Raw genomic sequence first — 19,330 nt, 5'->3', positions numbered from 1 at the left:
CTGGCCCGTTCATCAAGCTGCAGCAGGACAAAGCTGTGCAAAGCTTAGGACTGTCGGTAGCTAAGGACCTGCCTCTCATCTCAGGCCACTTCAACCAGAGTCCCTAGCACAAAAGGGCAGATGTTACCTCAAGCCCACTGCATATCCACCAGCACTGAAAGTGAAAAGTACAAGGAACCTGTCAAAAACTAAACTTGAACATTTCGGGGGAAAAAAGTCCCAAGTATTCATCGAGGACCATCTCCCTCTATCAACCCTGATTTCTGCCATAGTTTGACTAGAAGTAATTCCCTCAGCTCCCAATTCAGACCATGTTAACCAATTTCTTTTCTTCTGAGGGGACTGTGGGTTATCTTTGAATCACTGTCACAGCCCCAACTAGTCTCTCCCCAGTACGACTGCCCCCAGCCCTGCTCAGTGGGGTGTGCCTCAGCCATGGGCAGGGGTGGCACCACGGGGACCCAAGGGCCTCCTCCATCATCACCTCCACATGCTAGTTGCTGGTATGAGGGTCTCAGGTGATTTCAGCTCCCTCTATCACTCAGGCAGCGAAAGTCAGAGCCTAAAAAGAGGGCCTTGTCTAGGGACTTGCTGCAGGGCTCAGACAGCACTGAACCCAGAGGCACCTGTCCTACTTCTTTACCTGGTCTTGGACTCTAGGAAGTTGCCTGGCTCTGTACTGTTCCTGAGGGAATGACTGGCCTCAAAGGTAGAAGTAACAGAAGCATATTTAGGACTGCACTAAAGGAAGGACTGACTAGTACTGTCTATAGATGAATGTACTGCCTCGGAGCTCGTAGATTCCCTGGCACGGGAGGACTTCAGATACAATGACATGTAGGAACCAAGGTGGACAGAGAAAGTCCTGAGGTGACAGCAGTTGGTCCGACTCTGATTCTTCCATTTTCGTTTTCCAGATTAGTTCCTCTAGGTACAAGCTCTATAAACCCTTCCCATCCGCATACACACACACAGAGCAGAAGTGGGATTCACTTTATGCGACATAGCTGTTCTATAGAGAAAATGCTGGGGTCTGGTCACATGATCGTTGTCCTCACAGAACATAGCTTCATCAGTTTGGTGACTGCTCAGCGCTCGAGCAAGTGCGTTAACCAGAGACTGGGACTAGCCGACACATTCGTTCATCTGTAAACAAACACCTGGATGCAACAGGAGAGCTGCCGTTGAGAGGAACAAACCCTGAGAGTTTACTGGTAATGCAGTCACCCTAATTACCTGTTCTGTAAATGTGGATTGGGGGGGAGGGTTGCCCAAAAGGGACGCAGCCATTACAGGGCACATTATACTGAGGATGCAGTGTTAAAATCCAGGGCACAGGCCCTGGGGACAGAGGACCCTCAGCTCTCTGAAAGTGAGGTTCTGGTTAAGAAGCCTGTGCAACCACAGACAGACACACCTGAGACTTGGTCCAAGTACCTTTCGTCCAAAGGGTTTTTCCTCCACGTTCTCATCTCTCCTCCCAACAGGCATTTTTACCCCCGACTTGTAGGCAAAAGTAAAGACCAAGATCAGTCAAGGTGACAGGCAGGCACAGCTGAGACCAGAAGCCAAGTCTCCCTCTGCCTTCTCCACCAGCTCGCTGCTGCCCCACTGTGACCCAGACCCTGGAACACTAGCCTTTCCAGGGGCCAGCATTCCCTTTGGTGCGCCCAGGAGCCCAGCCAGGCCTGGGAAGCGTCCCTGTCCTCTGGCCTTCAGAGCAGCAGCCATGAGGAGGAAAGGCTTAGCTTCCCGGCCACCTGTTCTCCATTCCCCTCCCACCTACCCTAGCCTCCACCCCCAGCTCGGCGTGGAGCAGGGGCCAGCAGTCCCAATCTCCCGAACCCACCCCTTGCAGCAGCCCCCACTCCCTACAGAAACCCTGCAAAAGGCAAGGTTGAGAAGTTAAGGCTGAGAAGAACCTCCTGAGAGCTGGTCGAGGTCCTGACTCAAGATGAGATCAGGTCACGTCATGGACCTGTCCCCAAAGTGCTCCACACCAGAGCATTCCTCACATACGAATGCTCTTCCTCAGAACTTCCCTGACACAAAGCACCAACTCAGGGGGAGACTGGGGCAGGGTGTGAGCAGCAGAGGGACCCTCACAGGATGAGCTGAACTGGGTGAGACTGGAGCTGAGCGGAGGGGCAGCCACTCAGCCAGGTGAAGCTCAGAAGTTGAGACTAAGCAGGGCCTCAGAGAGCTGGTTGATGTCTCGGCAGTACGGCTCACGCTGCAGGATGAAGTCCACCTTGTGATCCTGGCCCCAAAACACCTCCAGCAGTTGGCGCCGGAGCCGCTCTGTCTCCCGCGTCTTCCGAATGCCGCCATTGCCTTTTTCCTCTTCTTTTCTCCCCTGCTGCTGATTACTGTGTTCTGTGATGCCCCTGGCAGAATGCTGAGGCTTAGAAGACCCCGGTGCCCTGGGAAGAAGCAGAGAGCAGAAAGAGCTGATAAGCATCCTAGAGTGAGTGAGCCTGAAGTTCTAGAAACTGACCACCGAGTGGCAGTATCAACTCACTTCTGAAGGGAAGATGGACGGTTCCTTTGGAACCGGATGGTGAATCCAGCTTTAGTCTAATAATTACTTTCTGTCCAGCAGAGGGCGTACTGAATGCAACCAGCTATGAGTAAAAGCAACCATTTACCAAACAACTCCGTCCAACACACTGATCAGGGAAAACAGGAAGCAGGAGCTTCCTTCCCAGCCAGAAGGGTCTGCGTCAGGATTCCTTGGGCCAAAGCCCAGGCAACCTGAATTACTATAGAATAAAGCTGGCCTGGATTGAGTCATTTTTCACCGACTCTCCAGGCCTGCTAGGCCCCTGCAGAGCAAGAGCAGGGCTGCCTAGGAGCGTGCAGGGCATTACCTGACTGGTTTCTTCAGGAACTCATCCAGGGTGGGGCCATTTCGCCCCAGGGGGTCATCCGGCACCATGAAGAGGTTTCCCACAAAGGTGAAAGGCAGCAGGCTGGATGGGCACAGAGAATGTGTGGTCACAGAGGGGCCCTTGCCCGCTGCCCGGACAGCTAAGACCAACACCATCAGAAGCTGTCGGCTACCATCCTTCAAAGCAGTGTCAGCCCCTTCCCAGAGTCCTCACCCGGTGGCAGGGCAGAGCTGGCTTAAGAGAAAGGTCTGAGTCTGTGCCCTGTTCTCAGGGGAGGGTTCCCTCACCGCTCTCTGATGATTGCCATCCACTTCTCAGACTCCTCTGCCAGGTCCCGGAACTGGTCGTTGGAGACAATGATCCCGTCAGTCTCTTCAGCCAGCTTCACCATGAACCTGTCTCGAAAACCACAGCAGCCATATTGGGATTCTCCAAGGTCCCAACCCCGGAGCGCGTTATCGACTCCCGTGACGCACTTCTAGTGATGGAGATCTGGCCCCTCACCTTGAACCAGCCACCAGATGACTGACTGGATACAGGCGCCATGGGTTAGAAAGGAAACAAAGATGAACCCTTTCATGGCCTCCCAAGAGCAACCCCTCCAGTCACCACAACCCTCCACAACACTTTGTGTCTTGTCAGTATGAGACAGAAAGACCTGGCTCTGGCTCTGGCTTCTTCCCCGCTGCCCCTTGAATCAGTCACAGATCCCTCATGCGTCTCCCTTGAGGCCTTCCACTCCGCTTCCTTCATTTCCACTCCTGCCATTACCGCCTGCGCTACTTGGACAATGCAACTGAGGTACCACTGCATAGCCTCCTGATAAGGGGGTCTCCTGCCCCCAGCCATTTACCACCCTCCAGCCTCTCCTCCCCTGATAGAACATGCTCTTCCCCTACACAAAAGTCTTCCAAACTTGCCCTTTATCTGCCAAATGTTTCCACATCCCAGGCTTGGCAGCTATGGCCTAGCAACCAGCTCCAAGCCACTCTTACTGCCTTATCTCTCCCCAACCTCCCTAATGTACTTATAGCTCCTGCCAAAAACTAATGATCAGATTTCACCCTGTTCTTCAAACATGCCCTGCGCTGTCCAACTTTCATGTTTCTCAAACTGTTCCCTTTATTTCCTCCATCTGGAAGGAAACCAGACCTCACTGATGAGAGGAATCATAAGGGGAACATCAAAAAAACAGATGCCTGGGCCCCATTTTAATAATTCTGATTCCGCAGGACTGGGGTAGAACTCATGAGATAAGTCCTTAACAGATTTAGAAACCAAGATATCCAGTGCATCCGATATCCTTGTCAATCAACAAAAACTCCCAAATCCTTCCCTTCCCACAAGACCCCAGCCAGAAGGGAGATTCCCTTTCCTCTTAGTTCTATAGTGTTTGATTTACAGTTTCTTTGGGCTATTTGAAATCATGAATCCAGTCTTCCCTGATTCCTGCCTCCTTTGGCAGGCCAGACACCTAGTACCACACAGGCAGTCAGTATCTGAAACCAGTGTGGTATAGCCTTGGTCGTTCAGTCGTGTCCAATTCTTTGTGACCCCATGGACTGTAACCCGCCACACTCCCTGTCAATGGGATTCTCCCATCAAGAATACTAGAGTGGGTAGCCATTCTCTTCTCCAGGGGATCTTCCTGACCCAGGAATGGAACTCGGGTTCCCTAAATTTCAGGCGATTCTTTACTGTCTGAGCCACCAGGGAAGCCCTAGTGTGGTATAGAGGGGACCATTAATCAGGATTCAGAATGACAGATGTCTGGCTCTGAGCTTCTGTCTGGGAAACAAACAGATGACATTATAAATATATATGGTATCATACCATGTAACAAAAGGTATTTTCAAATTAAGGATAATTGTACTGTCATCACATTAGATCATATGTTGTTCCACAGTATTCAATAGGTCTGTGCCACATGCCACTGTAACTAGGCAAAATACAAAATTTATATTGTACCTCTGCCTATCAGGACCTACACAACTGTACAGACACGTGCCTTCAAAATTTATTACAAGTGACAACCTTCAGTTTTAATTCTGTGTCAATACTGGCATGTAAAGAAGGTTCTGTATTCCAGATAACCTGTGAAATCTAGGCATAAAACAGACCTGCATTGGGAGAACATGAATTGTCTTTTTTGTAGAATACCATTTACCTGTTAGGGAGTAAAAGCTAAATATTTGAAAAAACAAAATATATAATCAGTACAGCTTGGGAACTCTTTTTTAATTTAAAACTGAGAATCCTAGAGAATAAAGAACTTATCACTGCAGTTTTTTCAAATTGGTTAGTTAGCTTTTAAAATCCACCCATGGGACTTCCCTGGTGGTCCAGTGGTTAAGAATACACCACCCAATGCAGGGAATGAGGGTTCAGTCCCTGGTTGGGGGAACTAAGACCCCACATGACACAACAAAGATCCAATGCAGCCAAAGGGAGGGAGAAAAGCCTATTAAAAAATAATAAGTAAGATCCACCTGTCTCCCACAGTGTGTACACCAGGGAGGAAATGTGTCGTGTTCCTCAATTAAACCATCTAGCAGCTTTACGTTCTTGTTCTTCCTTTGCCACGTCATAGCCTTTGCCAAGAGAAGTAACTACTCTGACCCTCTGTCTCCATTTCTGTACAGTGCAGATAAGACGCACTGCCGCACTTGACTGAGTCTGTGAAAAACTAAAGAATATCACTGTCCTCCAGCAGAGCACCTTGAGTGAGGAAAGCACATACCTTAGCTTCTTTTGATATTCACAAGGAGGACGAATAAATGGAAGAGGAACTTGAGACAAAGAGGTTAATCCACTAAGAGAACCCACAATGACTATGCGACTTGAGGCTCAAATTCAGACCTTCAAATTCTAAGACCATTGATCTTTCACTTATCTTTTTTTAAATACCATGTTTTGTACAGCCATATTATGCATGGAATCCATTCTTTGTATCATTATTTGGATCATTTACTCTGGTTTTCCCAGAAGGTTGGAGAATTTCTCTATGTGTTTGGACATCTAGGTTGTAAGAGGCATTTGTCAGCTAGCTATTTGTATCACCAGCTTTCCCATGCTTCCATTAAACCAGTGTTTTCTAGATGGTAAGGCACTATTAATATAAACACGAAGCATCCTTTAGTTTGATCAGTGAAAAAGTGAAGGATGAAACAGAGTTGTTCACCATCCATCTCATCCTGTCTGCAGGGCCGGTTTACCTCCCCAATCATAGGGGCACACGGAGAAGTGGCCCTTTTCCCACGACTCAAGTCTTAGTGTGAAGGGGCCAGAGCTTCTGTCCCCGCTCAGTCTCCCACCAGGCTCCCTGAATGTCAAGTCTGTGGACAAGAGAGAAGCAAGTACCTGTCGTCATAGGAGGAGATCCTCTTGCCATCTAAGACCCGGGAGGGTGTGAGGGAGAGCAGGCTGAGGGAATACAGCTTGTGCAGGAAGTGACCCTCTGGAGAAACAGAGGAGCACAATGGGGTTATCCCTGAGGTGAACACGGGGTCCATCCCCAGACACAAGAGACCAGGCCCAACTCACCTCTGACCTTGGAGTCCTTACTGAAACGCCACTGAGGCACAAAGACAGTTATGTCGCGGTGGCCTCGGTCCCAGAAGTACTGCACGGCAATGGCGATGCCCCGGCTGGAGAAGTAGTGCTGGAGGCCGTGCCTGCAGTGGTAAGGGGTCAGCACTCAAGGGCCCTAGAGTGGAGACCTGGCAGCCTGGCTAGACTGCCCTCCGCTTGGCACATGTCCCCAAGGTGAACACAACTGCCCATCTCTACCTCATCCCCTCCCTGGGACCCTTAGCCCCACCAGATACTCACACCATGGCCACGTTGCTGCCATCGATGACGATATGGCGGAGGTCTGGCTTGCCTGGCACGTTAGCAAGGCACAGGGTAAAAGGGTCTTGGAGAGCCTCCTGGAAACGCTGTGTGCCAGTCACCAAGTTGCCCCCCCGGGTGCCTCGTTTCCATGGAGACCCTCGGCCTCGAGCCACAACCAGCTGCTTGTCTGCTCGGTCTCCCCTGTCCCCTCGGTCTCCACAGTGCCACGGGGGTTCAGGAGCAGGTGGGGGGCTGGGCACTCTTGGAGGTGAGGCTTCCCCATTATGGAGCCGCTGGAGGAGGGAGGCTCCCCGGAGCTGAGATGCCCTCTGATAGGGGCCCTGGGTACCAGGAGGCTGGCCCTGGACCCCAAGCCTTCCTCTTTCCTGGGGCACTCCCTCCTTCCCCAGGGCCTTCCCTTTCGGAGGCCCTGCCTGCCCGGCCTCTCCTCCTCCCGAGGCCTCTTCTCCTCCCGACTGTGGCCTGAAGGCCACTTGTCTCTCCCAGGCCTCTTCCCCGGGCCACTTCTTCCACCCCAAATCCATCTCCCTGGCACCACCCTTTGTTCCCTCCTTCTCCATGGCATGTCTCTCTCCCCTTGACTCTTGCCACCCTGTAGGTCCCGTGTCCAAAGACACTCCACCGTCACCCAGGGGAGTCCTGACTCCCTGCTGCTGAGCACCCAACGGACCTGGGCCCCCCCACCCCCAGGACGGGAATGCTTGGGGCCCCTGCCCCCGGGATGCCTCCTGCACCAGGCTCAGCAGCTCCTCCTGGATGGCCTGGGGCAGCTGCAGCAGGGCCTCTGTGTGGGCATCCCCCCGGGCCTGCAGCAGGGCAGAGAACTCTCTCAGCACTCCAGCACACTGAGAGGCTCCGGGGGATGGCCCCAGACGAAAGTCCCAGCTCAGCCGCTCCACCAGCTCCTCCACTCGACTCTGGACCATGACGAAGGCCTCAGTCAGGCCACTGACCATCAGCGAGCCGGGCACTCCAGGCACCAAGTGGGCAGATGTGCTCCAAGTCAGGCAATCAAGGAAGAAGCCCTGGGCTCCCAGAAAGATGCAGTGCAGTTTGGGTGGGTAGTGGATTTCATTCTGTAGCTCCGGGCTACAGAGACCCTTCAGGTACTCCTGGGGGAAAAGGGAGGGTAGGGAGGTAGGAAGAAAAAGGAGGTTGCTGGAGTCTTAAGTGGTCTGATAGCCCCTTCAGGCCCACTGCTGTCTCCTGAGCTCCAGGATGCCTGGGCAGAGAAATGGAGCCCTATAGATCCTGAAAAAGGTGGGGATTAAAAGAGGATGGAGAAACTCACTCCTTTCCCTTTTCAGTTGACAACCTGTGGCTAAATTTCCATTTAGAACTCGACTCAAGATATTGTTGTACGTAATTGGTTAAAAGGCTGTCTCTTCTAAACATTTATGTGTATGTATGTTGCATATTTTCATCATAATGATCATCAACACTAACCTTTACAGAGCTCATGCATCACGCCTTACGTGCTTTATCTCACTCACAGTAAGTTCAGTGAGGTGGATACTGTTATTATTCATACTTTAAAGATAAGGAAACTGAAACTAGAACTACAAGGATAGTATTCAGTGGCGGTGCCTTACTGGAAGCCCTGACTAACTCCAGAGAAAGCAGTGTGGGCTTCCACCACTCAGTGAATTCCTTGGTGGGGCCTGCTTGCCCAACCAGATTATCTCTGTTCTCCCCAAGAGTACAAACTGATTCGACCTGAATCACTTATTTCCAAACCCTGGCAGAACCTGGGTCATTACAGCAGAAATGAAACCAAAACTCTGGACAGAGAAGGTGCAAGTTCGTCAAAGCTCAGAGCCAGTGAGACAAGCAAGAAGTGAAGATCCTCCCCAGCCCCTCCTCTCTCCTGCTTCCTCGGGGGAGGGAGTCATCGCTTCCCCGGAAGGGTCAAGGAGAGGCATTCACCTTGGCTCTGCTGGCGTTCTCTTTGGGGCCCTCCAGCTGCAGCCAGATGTGAGGGTTCTCAGGACAGTCCTTCGGAAGGACGCTCATCCCCACTCTGAAGATGCGCTCCACGCGGGGCAGCTGCTCCCGCACCTTGTCCTCGGCCTCCGCAGACACCGCAAAGCGGTCAGGGGACGGGGAGCCGGCCCCCCAGGTAGGCATGGCTGCTTGGCCGCCCGACCCTGGGAAGAGGGAAAGCAGCTCAGAGCCTTGATGTCCCCTCCCAAATCTTGGTCTCCTAGCCTAACCAGCTATCAACAGGTCGCACCTAGTTATGAAACCTGTAAACAACCCAGGAGGTAACCAGCACTTCAGTCCAGTTGGAATAGGGAGGGAATGTCAGATTATCTGGACACGGGGGCCTTCTCCCCGGAGACGAAGTCACGGATAAACAAGGCTGTCTATCTGGGATGGCCGTATGGCCTTTGGAAAATGACGACCACAGCCCTGAGCAGTAACGGGGAGGAGGATCTAGCTGGGTCTGGAGGCCAGAAGGAGTGGACAGGTGACGAAAGAGTCCCTCTCCTCCGGGTCTCTGCAACCTCCGGGTCCAAGACGGCCTCTTAGAGATGAATCCTCACCAGGGCTTGAACTGGGTTCTCCTCTGGGGTCCCTCGTCGGCCATTTCCAAGGTTCTGGCCACTCCCACCCCTCCCCCTCCCCCTGCTGCCCCCCTCGGTCGCGCCACGCGCCCCAAGCTGGGCCGAGGGGCCGAGCCGGGCCCCGCCCACAGCCGCTGGCGGCTGCCGCCCCCTGCCTGCGCTCGGCACTGCGCCCTCTGGCTCCCGCAGCCCGGGCGCGGGGGAGAGCGCGCCTACCCGCCTCGCCGCCCGCTGCGGCCTCGGTCCCGCCGGCGCCGCTCGGTGCCCGCCGGCCCCAGCTTCGCCCGCGCCCCCGGCCCAGGGAAGAAGGGCGGGGGGCCCGAGTCGGGGCGGGCCTTTCCGATTCCTCACCCAACGGGGACCTCTCTTCCCCACATCACAAACAGTTTTTTGAGTCACTTCCTGGCCGGGGCGGAGTCAGCTGGGCCCCTCCCGGGGCTGGGCCAGCACCGAGCCCCGAAGCGCGCCCCCGCCCCCGCCAGCCGCCAGCTGCTCCCCGCCCCCGGCCCGAGCCCCGGCCGCGGCCCCGGCCCTGGCCCAATCGGGGCCCCGCCCCCGGCTCCGCCCTCGGCCGGCCCGCCCCCGCCCCGCCCACTCGCCCGCTCTGGCTCCAAGCCTGCCGGGTCAGGTCTCCTCGCTTTTCAGAGTTTTCAGTTGTTTCTCTGGAATGAGGAACCAGTTCAGGGAGAGATGGAGGTGAAGAGGGCCTTAAAGGGACTAATCCAGTCCCTTCGAATGATGATGTAGAAGACCAAGAAAAGAAAAAGACTGGCCCAGGATCACAGGATAGTGACACCCTTGACCCAAGCACTTTCCACCAAAACAATTGTGGGGAAAATACAAGAACATTCCCTTTCTTCCAACAGTGGAAAAGATACTGCTAAGAGGGCTGCTGACTTGTGAAGGATTTTTGAAGAGGGGAGGAGTGAAGAGGAAGGGGCTGTCACACATCGGCACACACTCACATACACATACGTGCGCTCACAATCTCACACAGACACCCAGTGGTCCCAGTTCCAGCCTTCGGTGCTCTCCGGACGGGCTGCCCTGGGGTTCTGGTTGTAGCCCTCCTGTCTGGCTGTCTCACTTCTCCTCTCCCTCCCAAAGCCCAGCTGCTGTCATTTTGTGCCCTGCCAAGGAGGAGGGAACTGCAGTGACAGCAGGAGTGAGAGGCAGGACAGAGTCGTGGGGCCTGGAGAGGGATGGAGAGAGAGACGCCAAGACCAGGTGACCAGGAGTCCCAGAGAGAGAGCTGAGAAGCAGGTTGAGGGGTGGTGAGAGCCTGGGGGAGAGGCAGGAAGAACCAAGGAGCAGAAAGAGAAGGTTTGTGGGTCACAGAGCCACTCAGCCATGCTGGGAACAAAGCGACACTGGCCGCCAGGTCCCTCACTCAGCCTGGGGTTGCCTTTGGTCCTCACACTTCTGGCCTTGAGGGCCGGGTGGGCCCAGGAGGGGACAGAACCTGTCCTCCTGGAAGGCGAGTGCCTGGTGGTCTGTGAGCCCGGCAGAGCTGCTGCAGGAGGGCCAGGGGGAGCCGCCCTGGGAGAGGCGCCCCCTGGAAGAGTGGCATTTGCTGCAGTCCGCAGCCACCACCACGAGCCAGCAGGGGAGATCGGCAATGGCACCAGTGGAGCCATCTACTTCGACCAGGTAATCCCCCTACCCTGCAAAGACCTGGAATCACTGTCCAAACCCACTCTGCTGCTAAGGAAATGGCCCTGCTGTGGGGCCCGCTGCCCGTCTCCTTTCCCTTCACTCCCACCATACCTTCCTTCCCTTTCTCATCATTTCTTTTAAATCTGTCCATTCTTCCTGTTTAGTCTACTTGCCACCCCTTCCTATCCTTACTCACTGCCCCTTCCCCCAATGCCATGGCTTCTCGGAGCCCCAAGCATCCCTGAGCCCCACTCAGCAGCGTCTGCTTCCCACAGGTCCTAGTGAACGAGGGAGGTGGCTTTGACCGCACCTCTGGCTCCTTCGTGGCCCCTGTACGGGGCGTCTACAGCTTCCGGTTCCATGTGGTGAAGGTGTACAACCGCCAAACTGTCCAGGTGACCTGAACCCTAGGCCCTGTCCCATCCCTGGCTCAGGATGGGGAGGGAGGAGGGGAGCGCAGGGGACCCCCAGGCAGACCTCCATTAACCTACATCCTGGGGGGCCAGGAGCAAGGGTGGGGGAGGGCCTGCTTAGCAGAAATTGGGAAGGAGGCACAGAGTCCAATGCTGGCCACCTCTCAGTCATCCAGGAGGGCACACTGAGCCCCAGCTTCCAGAGTATCTCTCTGGGGCTGGAGAAAAGGAGGGAAGTGGGATTCCTGGGACAAGGGCCAGGGAGAGGTGCTAACTGGATTCCCCTCCCCAGGTGAGTCTGATGCTGAACACATGGCCTGTCGTCTCGGCCTTTGCCAACGATCCAGATGTGACCCGGGAGGCGGCCACCAGCTCTGTGCTACTGCCCCTGGACCCTGGAGACCGGGTATCTCTGCGCCTGCGTCGAGGGAACCTGCTGGGTGGTTGGAAATATTCAAGCTTCTCTGGCTTCCTCATTTTCCCACTCTGAGGACTCAAGCCTTTCAAGGATGGAAACCTAGCCCCTGATCTTTGCCCTCTGCCCTCTGCCCCAGAAGTATTGTCTTTAAGGCAGGAGAGAGATGCCCTCTGGCTGCATTTTTATTCCACTTGCTTGCATGGGACCCTGTGCCCGACATCCAAGGTGAAGAGTAGAGCTCTGGTGTCTCAGGACCTGCCCTTCTTACTCCACCCCCACAATTGCACCCCCCCCCCCCCCAGCCTCCCACTGCATCTCCTGCCTGCAGTCCTCAGATCAGGGCAGGGTTTGGCAGCTAGGGAGACCTGTGCTACTTTGCAGACTCTGCTCTCTCTGTCCCCCCCCCCCCCAACCCTGCTTCCTGCTTGGTGCTATTTGGGAACAGGTGGTTCAGGTGAGCCTGACAGGCCCCTGCATGGGACCAGATGGACCAGCCTCAGCATACCCAGCAGGCTCCTTCCTGTGAGGAGTGCCAGCATCACAGAGCTCAGCCATTGCAGTCAGAAGCTGAGCCAGCACTGTGTGGGCCAGGGCAGGAGGGAGGTTCAGCCACTAGCAGAAGTGTAGGGAGGGCGGCAGGGCAGCCGAGAGCCCGTGACTGCAACAGGAAGGGGGCATGCACCCAGGCTGAACACAGTACACACTTTTCGTGTACAGCGGGGCAGCCAGCAGACGGTGAACCCAGGCATCTATTTGTGGCAGATCCCAAATGGACTCTGGCCCTCACCTCTCCACCCAAGACATGGGGTGTGTATGTTTGCTTTGGCCGAGAGCAGGTATACAGAGCTTCTTTTGGCAGCTGGAGATAGAGGTAGGTCACACGCAGGCCGTGGTAGGTCTGCAGGCATGGAACACATCAGTGACTGTAGCTGCCTCCTAGAACTGCTCCACCTTTATAGTCTGAAGTTCGATCACTTCAGGCTCTGACCACCACCTCCCTCCTCCCAGCTCTCTCATTGACCTTCACTGTACCTATTTCACACATCCCATAACCTCTCTTCTTTCTCCTGATTTATGGCATCTTATCCTCCTTCTCAGACTTCCTGTTACCTTGGATTCCATGGTGCATCCCTTCAACCACTCTCCTGCCAGTATGATAAACTTTGTCTCACCTCTCTGTCCCATTGGCCCAGCATGGATGACTCTATCAGTAAAGTAATTAGAGAATGATGGTCAGTGAGATCGTATAGGATCACTAAAGAGAGAAGATGCTGTTACAGCTAGGTTCAGGGATTACAGGATACAAGGAGATATGTTGCAGAGACAATAAATGTAAAATTGTATGTTAAAGTCAAATAAAAAAGGATTTGGTAGTGCTTGAGTTAAATAGGAAATACCAATGTGAATTTGTGGTTTTCAAAAGAAATTACTTTTTCAAACTTTATCACTAAAGTAGCATAAAACAACATCAGGGAAAAATCTGATGTGCATTCTTAGCACCTGGATCTTTGCCTCAAATATTATTCACCTTTAAAGGGATTCAGGCTCCCTCAGAGAATAGTTCCATGCCATGAACAACTCTAGGCCTCAAATATATTGGTGAAGACAAAAAGCAAAGGTTTGTTTTTTTTTTAATGTATAGGGTAGATCTATGAAGGCAGAGGAGCAAATTTTAATAGGCTTCCACAAATTGACTTTTGTGACATTTGTGACAATTTGATCATCAAAAGGAAAATAATATAGTTAATTGGAACAAGGTGAATTTTTAAAATCCACAACTCTGTTGTGAATTTCAAAAAGAAAAAAAGCAACTATACAATGTACAAAAATGTAGTTAATATACTGAGTTGAAGAACTATGACCATAATAGGATATTTTTAGTTAATTTTGATAAGTAGAAGAATATAAATATAGCAGATATTATAAGGCACATTTATTTTTCTTATCTGCATAAGTAGGGATGGGTGGCTCAAGAGAGCTCGGAGTAATTCCAGAAAAAATTGGAACTGTACCAAAAATGAAAGAGATTGATTGGCACCATCTGGTCATATATTACAACTAGGAAGGAAGAAATTCCAGCAGTGTGTTACATGATGATGAATTAGTCAAACATCCAAAGGATAACTGCTCACTGCTCAAACATGATCCTTCATTTCTTGGGAAAGAAAGCCTCTATACTGCCCTAATTATAATCAGATTACAGTAACAATAAAACCCAAAATAATACTGGCTTAAATGAAATGGTAGATTATTTCTGTCTCACATAGAAGAATCTGCAAATAAAGAGTCCAGGAGTGGATGGTAGTTTTATGAGCATCACAGCCCAGTTTCCTTTCTTAATGTTCTACCACCTTTAGCATTTCACCTTCTGACCCAAGGTGGCTCCTTGAGCTCCAGCCATTACATCAGCCTTACAGTCCCCAGGAAGGAGGAAGGAAGGACACACCCATTTCCTTTCAAAGAATCTTTCTGAGAGGTTCATCCAACAATTCTGATTGCATCTCATTGGCTAGAATTTTGTCATATATGTCTACATTGGGTACGGGTGGGAAGGCTAGAAAATAAGTCCTTATTCCAGGCAGCCATGTCCAGCTAAATGTCAGGAGTTATGTAATAAGAAAGAAGGGGAAATTGGATATTGGGGAAAACAACAATATTGGGGTAGTTTGTAAAAATGTGAATTGAGCTAAATAAATTTATAAATGATGTCAGTAAAGTTATTGTATTAGTTTTCTATTGCCCTGTAACAACTACCACAAAGTTAGTGTCTTAACACAACTTTGACTTATTATCTCACAGTTTCTATAGGTCAGAAGTCCAGCAAAGCATGACTGGATTCTCTGCTCGGGGTTTCATTAGGTCATGTAGGCAGGGCTGCCATCTTTACTTAACTGAAAGAATCCATTCCCAAGCTCGTTTAGAATTCAGTTCCTCATAGTTGCAGGATTAAGTTTCCTACCCATCAATCTTTGGGCCAACAAGGTCAGGCCAAGTACTTCTCACAGTACTTCTCTGACCTACCCTTAGGTTATGTCTCTGACTTTAAAAATTCTCTAATTATAATGGCTCATATGATTAGATTGGGCCCACACAGATAATCCAGGAAATCTCTCTATTTTAAGACCTTTAACTTTAATTACATAGAAAATGTCCCTTTACCGTTAAACGCAGGAGGTTTGGGTTTTGGGACATTTGCATATTATAATCATTAAAGATGAAATAATTTAAAGAGAAAGTATCCAGTCACAATACACTAATTCGTGGGAAAAGTGTGGACTTGAAAAGTTCCAGTAATGTATAACATAAACACTGGCTCATATTTTCATCATCTTAGAAGTTCAAGTAGTTCCCAGGTCCCAACCAAGAATTCATAATTAATTATAATAATTAATAATTTGATTAACAATTCAAAACATCGTCTCACTGAGATAATATTCTTCTATTGGATATCTAAATTCAATAATTGGTCTGAATTGAGATAATGTCCTTCTCTTGGGTTTACAAACCCATTTTTATAACGAGTATAAGTGTAAAAAAGTTTATAATCCTTATAAGATACATGTGTTTTACCAAAATGTTTGAAACATGTAGAGAAGCTGACATATTATAATGATGATTCTACTGAAATGTGTAGGAAGATTTAAATTTGTGATCAATGTTTAGATAATTTGATTTGCAAAATGTGTAGATTTTGACTTGGTTATATAAATAGTGTTTAAATATATAGACAATTTTTGCATAAGTAGTTTTGTGAAGTAAATAAATTAGACAACAAATAAAGCACAGATGGTGGCTAGTGTTCCTCTCCAGGCACAAAAATCTCCTAGGACTTTAAGGAACCTAAGAATAGAATCCAACTGTCCACCTTCTCTACACCCACGCCCTGGCAGCTGATTGCTACAAAGAAAAGTCCTGCTGAAGGATATGCTGTGGTTCTAAATCCATGGTCTCTAGCTGCCCCTGGTCCTCTATCCTCCCAGCAGTTCTTCTGTGGTTTTCTTAGCCAGCTTCTTTTCTCATCCTCCCCAGAATCCAGCTGAAGACTTCTGTTCTCTCCTTAAACCTCTTACTCCTCCAACTCTGCCCCCACCGCCCGCAGCAGACTCTTCACTCTGCTTCACTGAGAAAGCAGAAACCCCAGGAGACACCCTTCCACCAGCGTATCCGGAAACTCACCGTCCTCCTCATCTCTCCCTCCTATCTGGCTCAGTAGAAGTCTTGTCCTTCTCTCTGTCAAGGTGGCTATCTTCATCCACCAGTCGTGGATTCCGTTTCCTGCAAACATAGCCTTTTCTTTTCCTCTCCTCCCTCCTGTAGGTTCGATGTCTCCTTCCCCACTCCCTCCTTCTGTTTAGCTGTTAAATAGACTCAAGTCTCTTAAATCTAAAACAGAAAGAGATGGATGTGGAAACAGTGGTAGACATGTAGTTACCCTCAGCTTTATATGCTAGTGAGCGTCACCTCTCCTCCCCTTTTGAGCCATGTATCTATGCGCACAGGTTGCTCACACCCTTAAGTCAACTGTGGCGTCTGCTGCTCTATCTGAACTGCCCTCAGCTGGTCACACAGGACGCCCGCGTCACTGATGTCACTCTCGTCTGGTCCTCTGTCACTCAGGCTCTCCCTAACATTTGACCCTGTTGGCCACCCGCTCCTTCTAGAAGCACTCCCTGCCCCCACTTCCCTGACTGTGCATGCTCCGGGCTCTCCCTCCAACTCTCTGCTGAGGCCTTTTTCAGGCTCCTGTACCCCGGCCCGTCTCCTAAATGTTAGTTTCCCTTGAGGTTCTGTCTTAGAATTCCTTTTGTCCTGACACACTCTTAAAAGCACGAGTCTCAATCCGTGTGCTGACAACTTCCACATTTTTTAATCTCTGTCCACAACCTCCTTCCTAAATCTCAGACTTGTACACGGCCCATCCCACCTTCAAGTAAACCTGCTAAAATTAGTCTTTCATCCCTAATCTGTTTCCTCCTTCATTCTCTGTGTCTAAAAATAGACCATCCCTGTTGCCCCAAGGAAACACCAGCCACAATCCTGCCTCCCTCTCCCACGACCCCCATCCAGTCACTCACATCCATCAGTTCCATCCATTGTTTCCCACCCATCCTGGCTCAAACTACTGACATCACAGGTAGAGTTCTATGAAAGCTTCCCAACTGGCCCCTTGGCCTTTGGTGAGTCTGTTCTTCACACTGGGGTTGCCATAGTAATCTAGTTAAAAGAGCTTCACTGCCTTAAAGCCCTTTAGGGGACTGTTGGGGAAAGAGAGGGTCTAGGATTAAATCCATATTCCTTAATGAGATTTTTTAGGTCCTTTGCAATCCAGATACTGCAATCTCCTTTGATTCATTTTTCGCCGTCTACAGGAGTGTAGAAACTTAAAAAATAGCACCATTTATTAGCCGAGGGAAAATGGCACCCCTTATGTGTTGGGGGACATGTAGCTGGTATATTAAATTAAGGATATACAGATTATGATCTGCTAAATGAGGAGGCACAAGCCACCACATGGGGTCAGCAAGTAACTCCCTCGGTTGCCCAGCTAGGGAAGTAAAAACCTGCAGTCGTTTTGATTGAAGGTACAGTACAATCCACAAAGGAAGTAAAATTGAAAGACTTATTACTTAGAGATCCCAGAAACCAGGAGCAGGGAAAGGGAGGCAATAAGCAAGGAGAAGGGCAGTGCTCTGACCCAGTTCACATGTGAACAGGCTAGCAAGAGCGTGTTAACGTATAAGGTGATTGGGGTGCAGGTCACTAACTTTATACAGGTTCAACTCTCAATGGTCGTTTTCAAAGGTGCCCCAGGAAAAGCAAGTGGTAATTTGGGGCAGGAATCTTAAACTCAAGTCATTATCCAAATGTCCAGACTCTGGGTCATTATACTGTAAAATGCCTAAACAGCAACTCGAAACAGCTTTTTTCTCATTATAGCTCAGAAAGCAAGGGCATGACATTTGAGTCAATTGATCAGGGCCAAGAGAATTGTTCTTGGACCCAACTGAAGTAGACCAGCTCTGTTTTAGTTTATGAATTGTCTTAATCTGGACCAAACATAAATGGAGAAATCATGCTGAAATGGAGAAATCATAGACTACATTAACAAAAGATGGAGAGGCCATAGATTAGTGGGGAGAAAGTAACTTTAGCAACAAAGTGAATATACTTGTGTGAGAAACAGTAAATGTGGTGAAGGTGGTGAGTATTGGAGCCTCTCACTTAGAGGCTGCATATGACCTTCAGCAAAGTATTCAACCTCCCCTTGCCTTATTATCTTCCTCTACAAAATAGAGGAAACATTGTATCTATCCCACAGGATTGGAAAGCACAGACCAAGTATCTAATATATGTAAGTTACTGTTACCATAGGAACTAAGAAACAAGTCAAAACTGATGCATGTCCCAAGGACTCTTGGACAATCTTTTAAAGGGGGTAGGATTTTTGTATTGTTTTATTGTAGCCATTTACCTGTTATAATGCTTCTTTCTTTCAGATGTGTTCACCTCTACCCAGAAACACAGGATATCATAAAGAGTCCCTAGGAAAACACCGTACATCAAGGCTTAGGGGGTGCCCAGCTCACCAGATAGTTATGTACTTAAAAAAATTTATTGCAGTTTAGTTGATTTACAATGTTAGTAATTTAAGTACTTTTTAATGTGAGAATGAGATACAGTATAGAATGTTCTCTATATTTTGTTTATGTCTGGGACTGTCTGTGACTTTGTAATTTCTCTGGTTGAGACTTGGCAAACTCAGCTGCCAGTGCCCAAAATGAGAAAAGGAAACTGTGATGGTATAAAGGAGAGAAGCAGGGACTAGTGGTTTGCCATGCCCACAGTGCTCAACTGTGGAACCATCTTCTTTATTTGCCCCTCTAAAAATAGGGGGAATCTCAAATCAGATTCTTGTAAATTGTTCAACAGTGAAGAAGAGAAATCTCACCAACAGGAGGCTCATAAGCCAGTGTGTGTAAAACAGGAGTATTGCTTAAAGTTCTGTTGAGTAGAAAGTAGTGATTTTGCCAAGCCCCTCCTGGATCAACTTCCTCTTAGGAGTTATGAACCTTTCACTTACTGCCCTGTCCTAAGAGCACATGCATTATTTTCAGTGAAGGGGGTCAGGGAAGACAAGACCTCTCTGGATTATGTGTGAGCAGAGGCTTCAGGCTCCTGTGCTGTGGGCTCCTACGCCATGCTCCTTCCCTTACCACTCCGCACTGCATTTGCTTGTTGATATGCCTCCCTCACCTGGTAGTGGGCCCCAAAGGACCAGAGACCATGCCACTGCCATTACCTCCACCCACTCCACACTAGACAGGGCCTGGCACACAAGATATGCTCTGTAAACACTAAGTGACCATAACCACGTGAGCCGGGGAGTTCTCAGGAAGGAGGGTTCCTTCCTGCCCCTCCATTCCCCGACCAGTGCTGAATGGACAAGTGAGAAGAGCAGCAAGAAGTAGACACCGGAAGTGTGGAAGCTTGGCCAGGGTTAGGAAGATCTCTGAGCCTGAGGGGCAATAA

At 50.1% G+C, this 19,330-nt stretch overlaps 2 protein-coding genes across 3 annotated transcripts; one reads left to right on the top strand and one right to left on the bottom strand.

Annotated features, from left to right (window-relative positions):
- Window positions 1–979: 979 nt before the first annotated feature.
- On the bottom strand, window positions 980–18,170 carry KHNYN (KH and NYN domain containing). The gene is made up of 8 exons (XM_006061435.4): window positions 15,977–18,170; window positions 8,673–8,893; window positions 6,723–7,858; window positions 6,435–6,565; window positions 6,252–6,348; window positions 3,179–3,286; window positions 2,871–2,972; window positions 980–2,423 (listed from the first exon to the last, which is right to left on the bottom strand). Exons 1-8 carry the CDS (start codon window positions 16,083–16,085, stop codon window positions 2,171–2,173), a joined length of 2,157 nt encoding a protein of 718 aa, XP_006061497.2. The 5' UTR covers window positions 16,086–18,170; the 3' UTR covers window positions 980–2,170.
- On the top strand, window positions 9,900–15,572 carry CBLN3 (cerebellin 3 precursor). Of its 2 annotated transcripts, XM_025296170.3 has the most exons (4): window positions 9,900–10,963; window positions 11,245–11,364; window positions 11,675–11,788; window positions 12,899–15,572. In XM_025296170.3, exons 1-4 carry the CDS (start codon window positions 10,664–10,666, stop codon window positions 13,028–13,030), a joined length of 666 nt encoding a protein of 221 aa, XP_025151955.2. In that variant the 5' UTR covers window positions 9,900–10,663; the 3' UTR covers window positions 13,031–15,572. The 2 variants fall into 2 exon arrangements, with proteins under 2 accessions (XP_025151955.2, XP_044781279.1); XM_044925344.2 differs by having other exon boundaries at window positions 9,907–10,963; window positions 11,675–15,572.
- Window positions 18,171–19,330: the final 1,160 nt, after the last annotated feature.

This window comes from Bubalus bubalis, chromosome 11 (assembly GCF_019923935.1).
Source record: "Bubalus bubalis isolate 160015118507 breed Murrah chromosome 11, NDDB_SH_1, whole genome shotgun sequence".
NCBI lineage: Eukaryota > Metazoa > Chordata > Mammalia > Artiodactyla > Bovidae > Bubalus > Bubalus bubalis.
The sequence above is the reverse complement of the archived record's forward strand: the minus strand, read 5'-3'. Positions and strand labels throughout refer to the sequence as shown.

Bases quoted from the DNA above. Each gene is read 5' to 3' on its own strand.
- CBLN3 (XM_025296170.3), top strand. From the start codon at position 10,664: ATGCTGGGAACAAAGCGACACTGGCCGCCAGGTCCCTCACTCAGCCTG. The intron at 10,964-11,244 runs GTAATCCCCCTA...TGCTTCCCACAG, and splicing joins GAGCCATCTACTTCGACCAG to GTCCTAGTGAACGAGGGAGG. The intron at 11,365-11,674 runs GTGACCTGAACC...TCCCCTCCCCAG, and splicing joins ACAACCGCCAAACTGTCCAG to GTGAGTCTGATGCTGAACAC.
- KHNYN (XM_006061435.4), bottom strand. From the start codon at position 16,085: ATGTTTGCAGGAAACGGAATCCACGACTGGTGGATGAAGATAGCCACC. The intron at 8,894-15,976 runs GTGAGTTTCCGG...CCCTCTTCCCAG, and splicing joins AGGGAGAGATGAGGAGGACG to GGTCGGGCGGCCAAGCAGCC. The intron at 2,424-2,870 runs GTAATGCCCTGC...GCTTCTTCCCAG, and splicing joins TTCCTGAAGAAACCAGTCAG to GGCACCGGGGTCTTCTAAGC.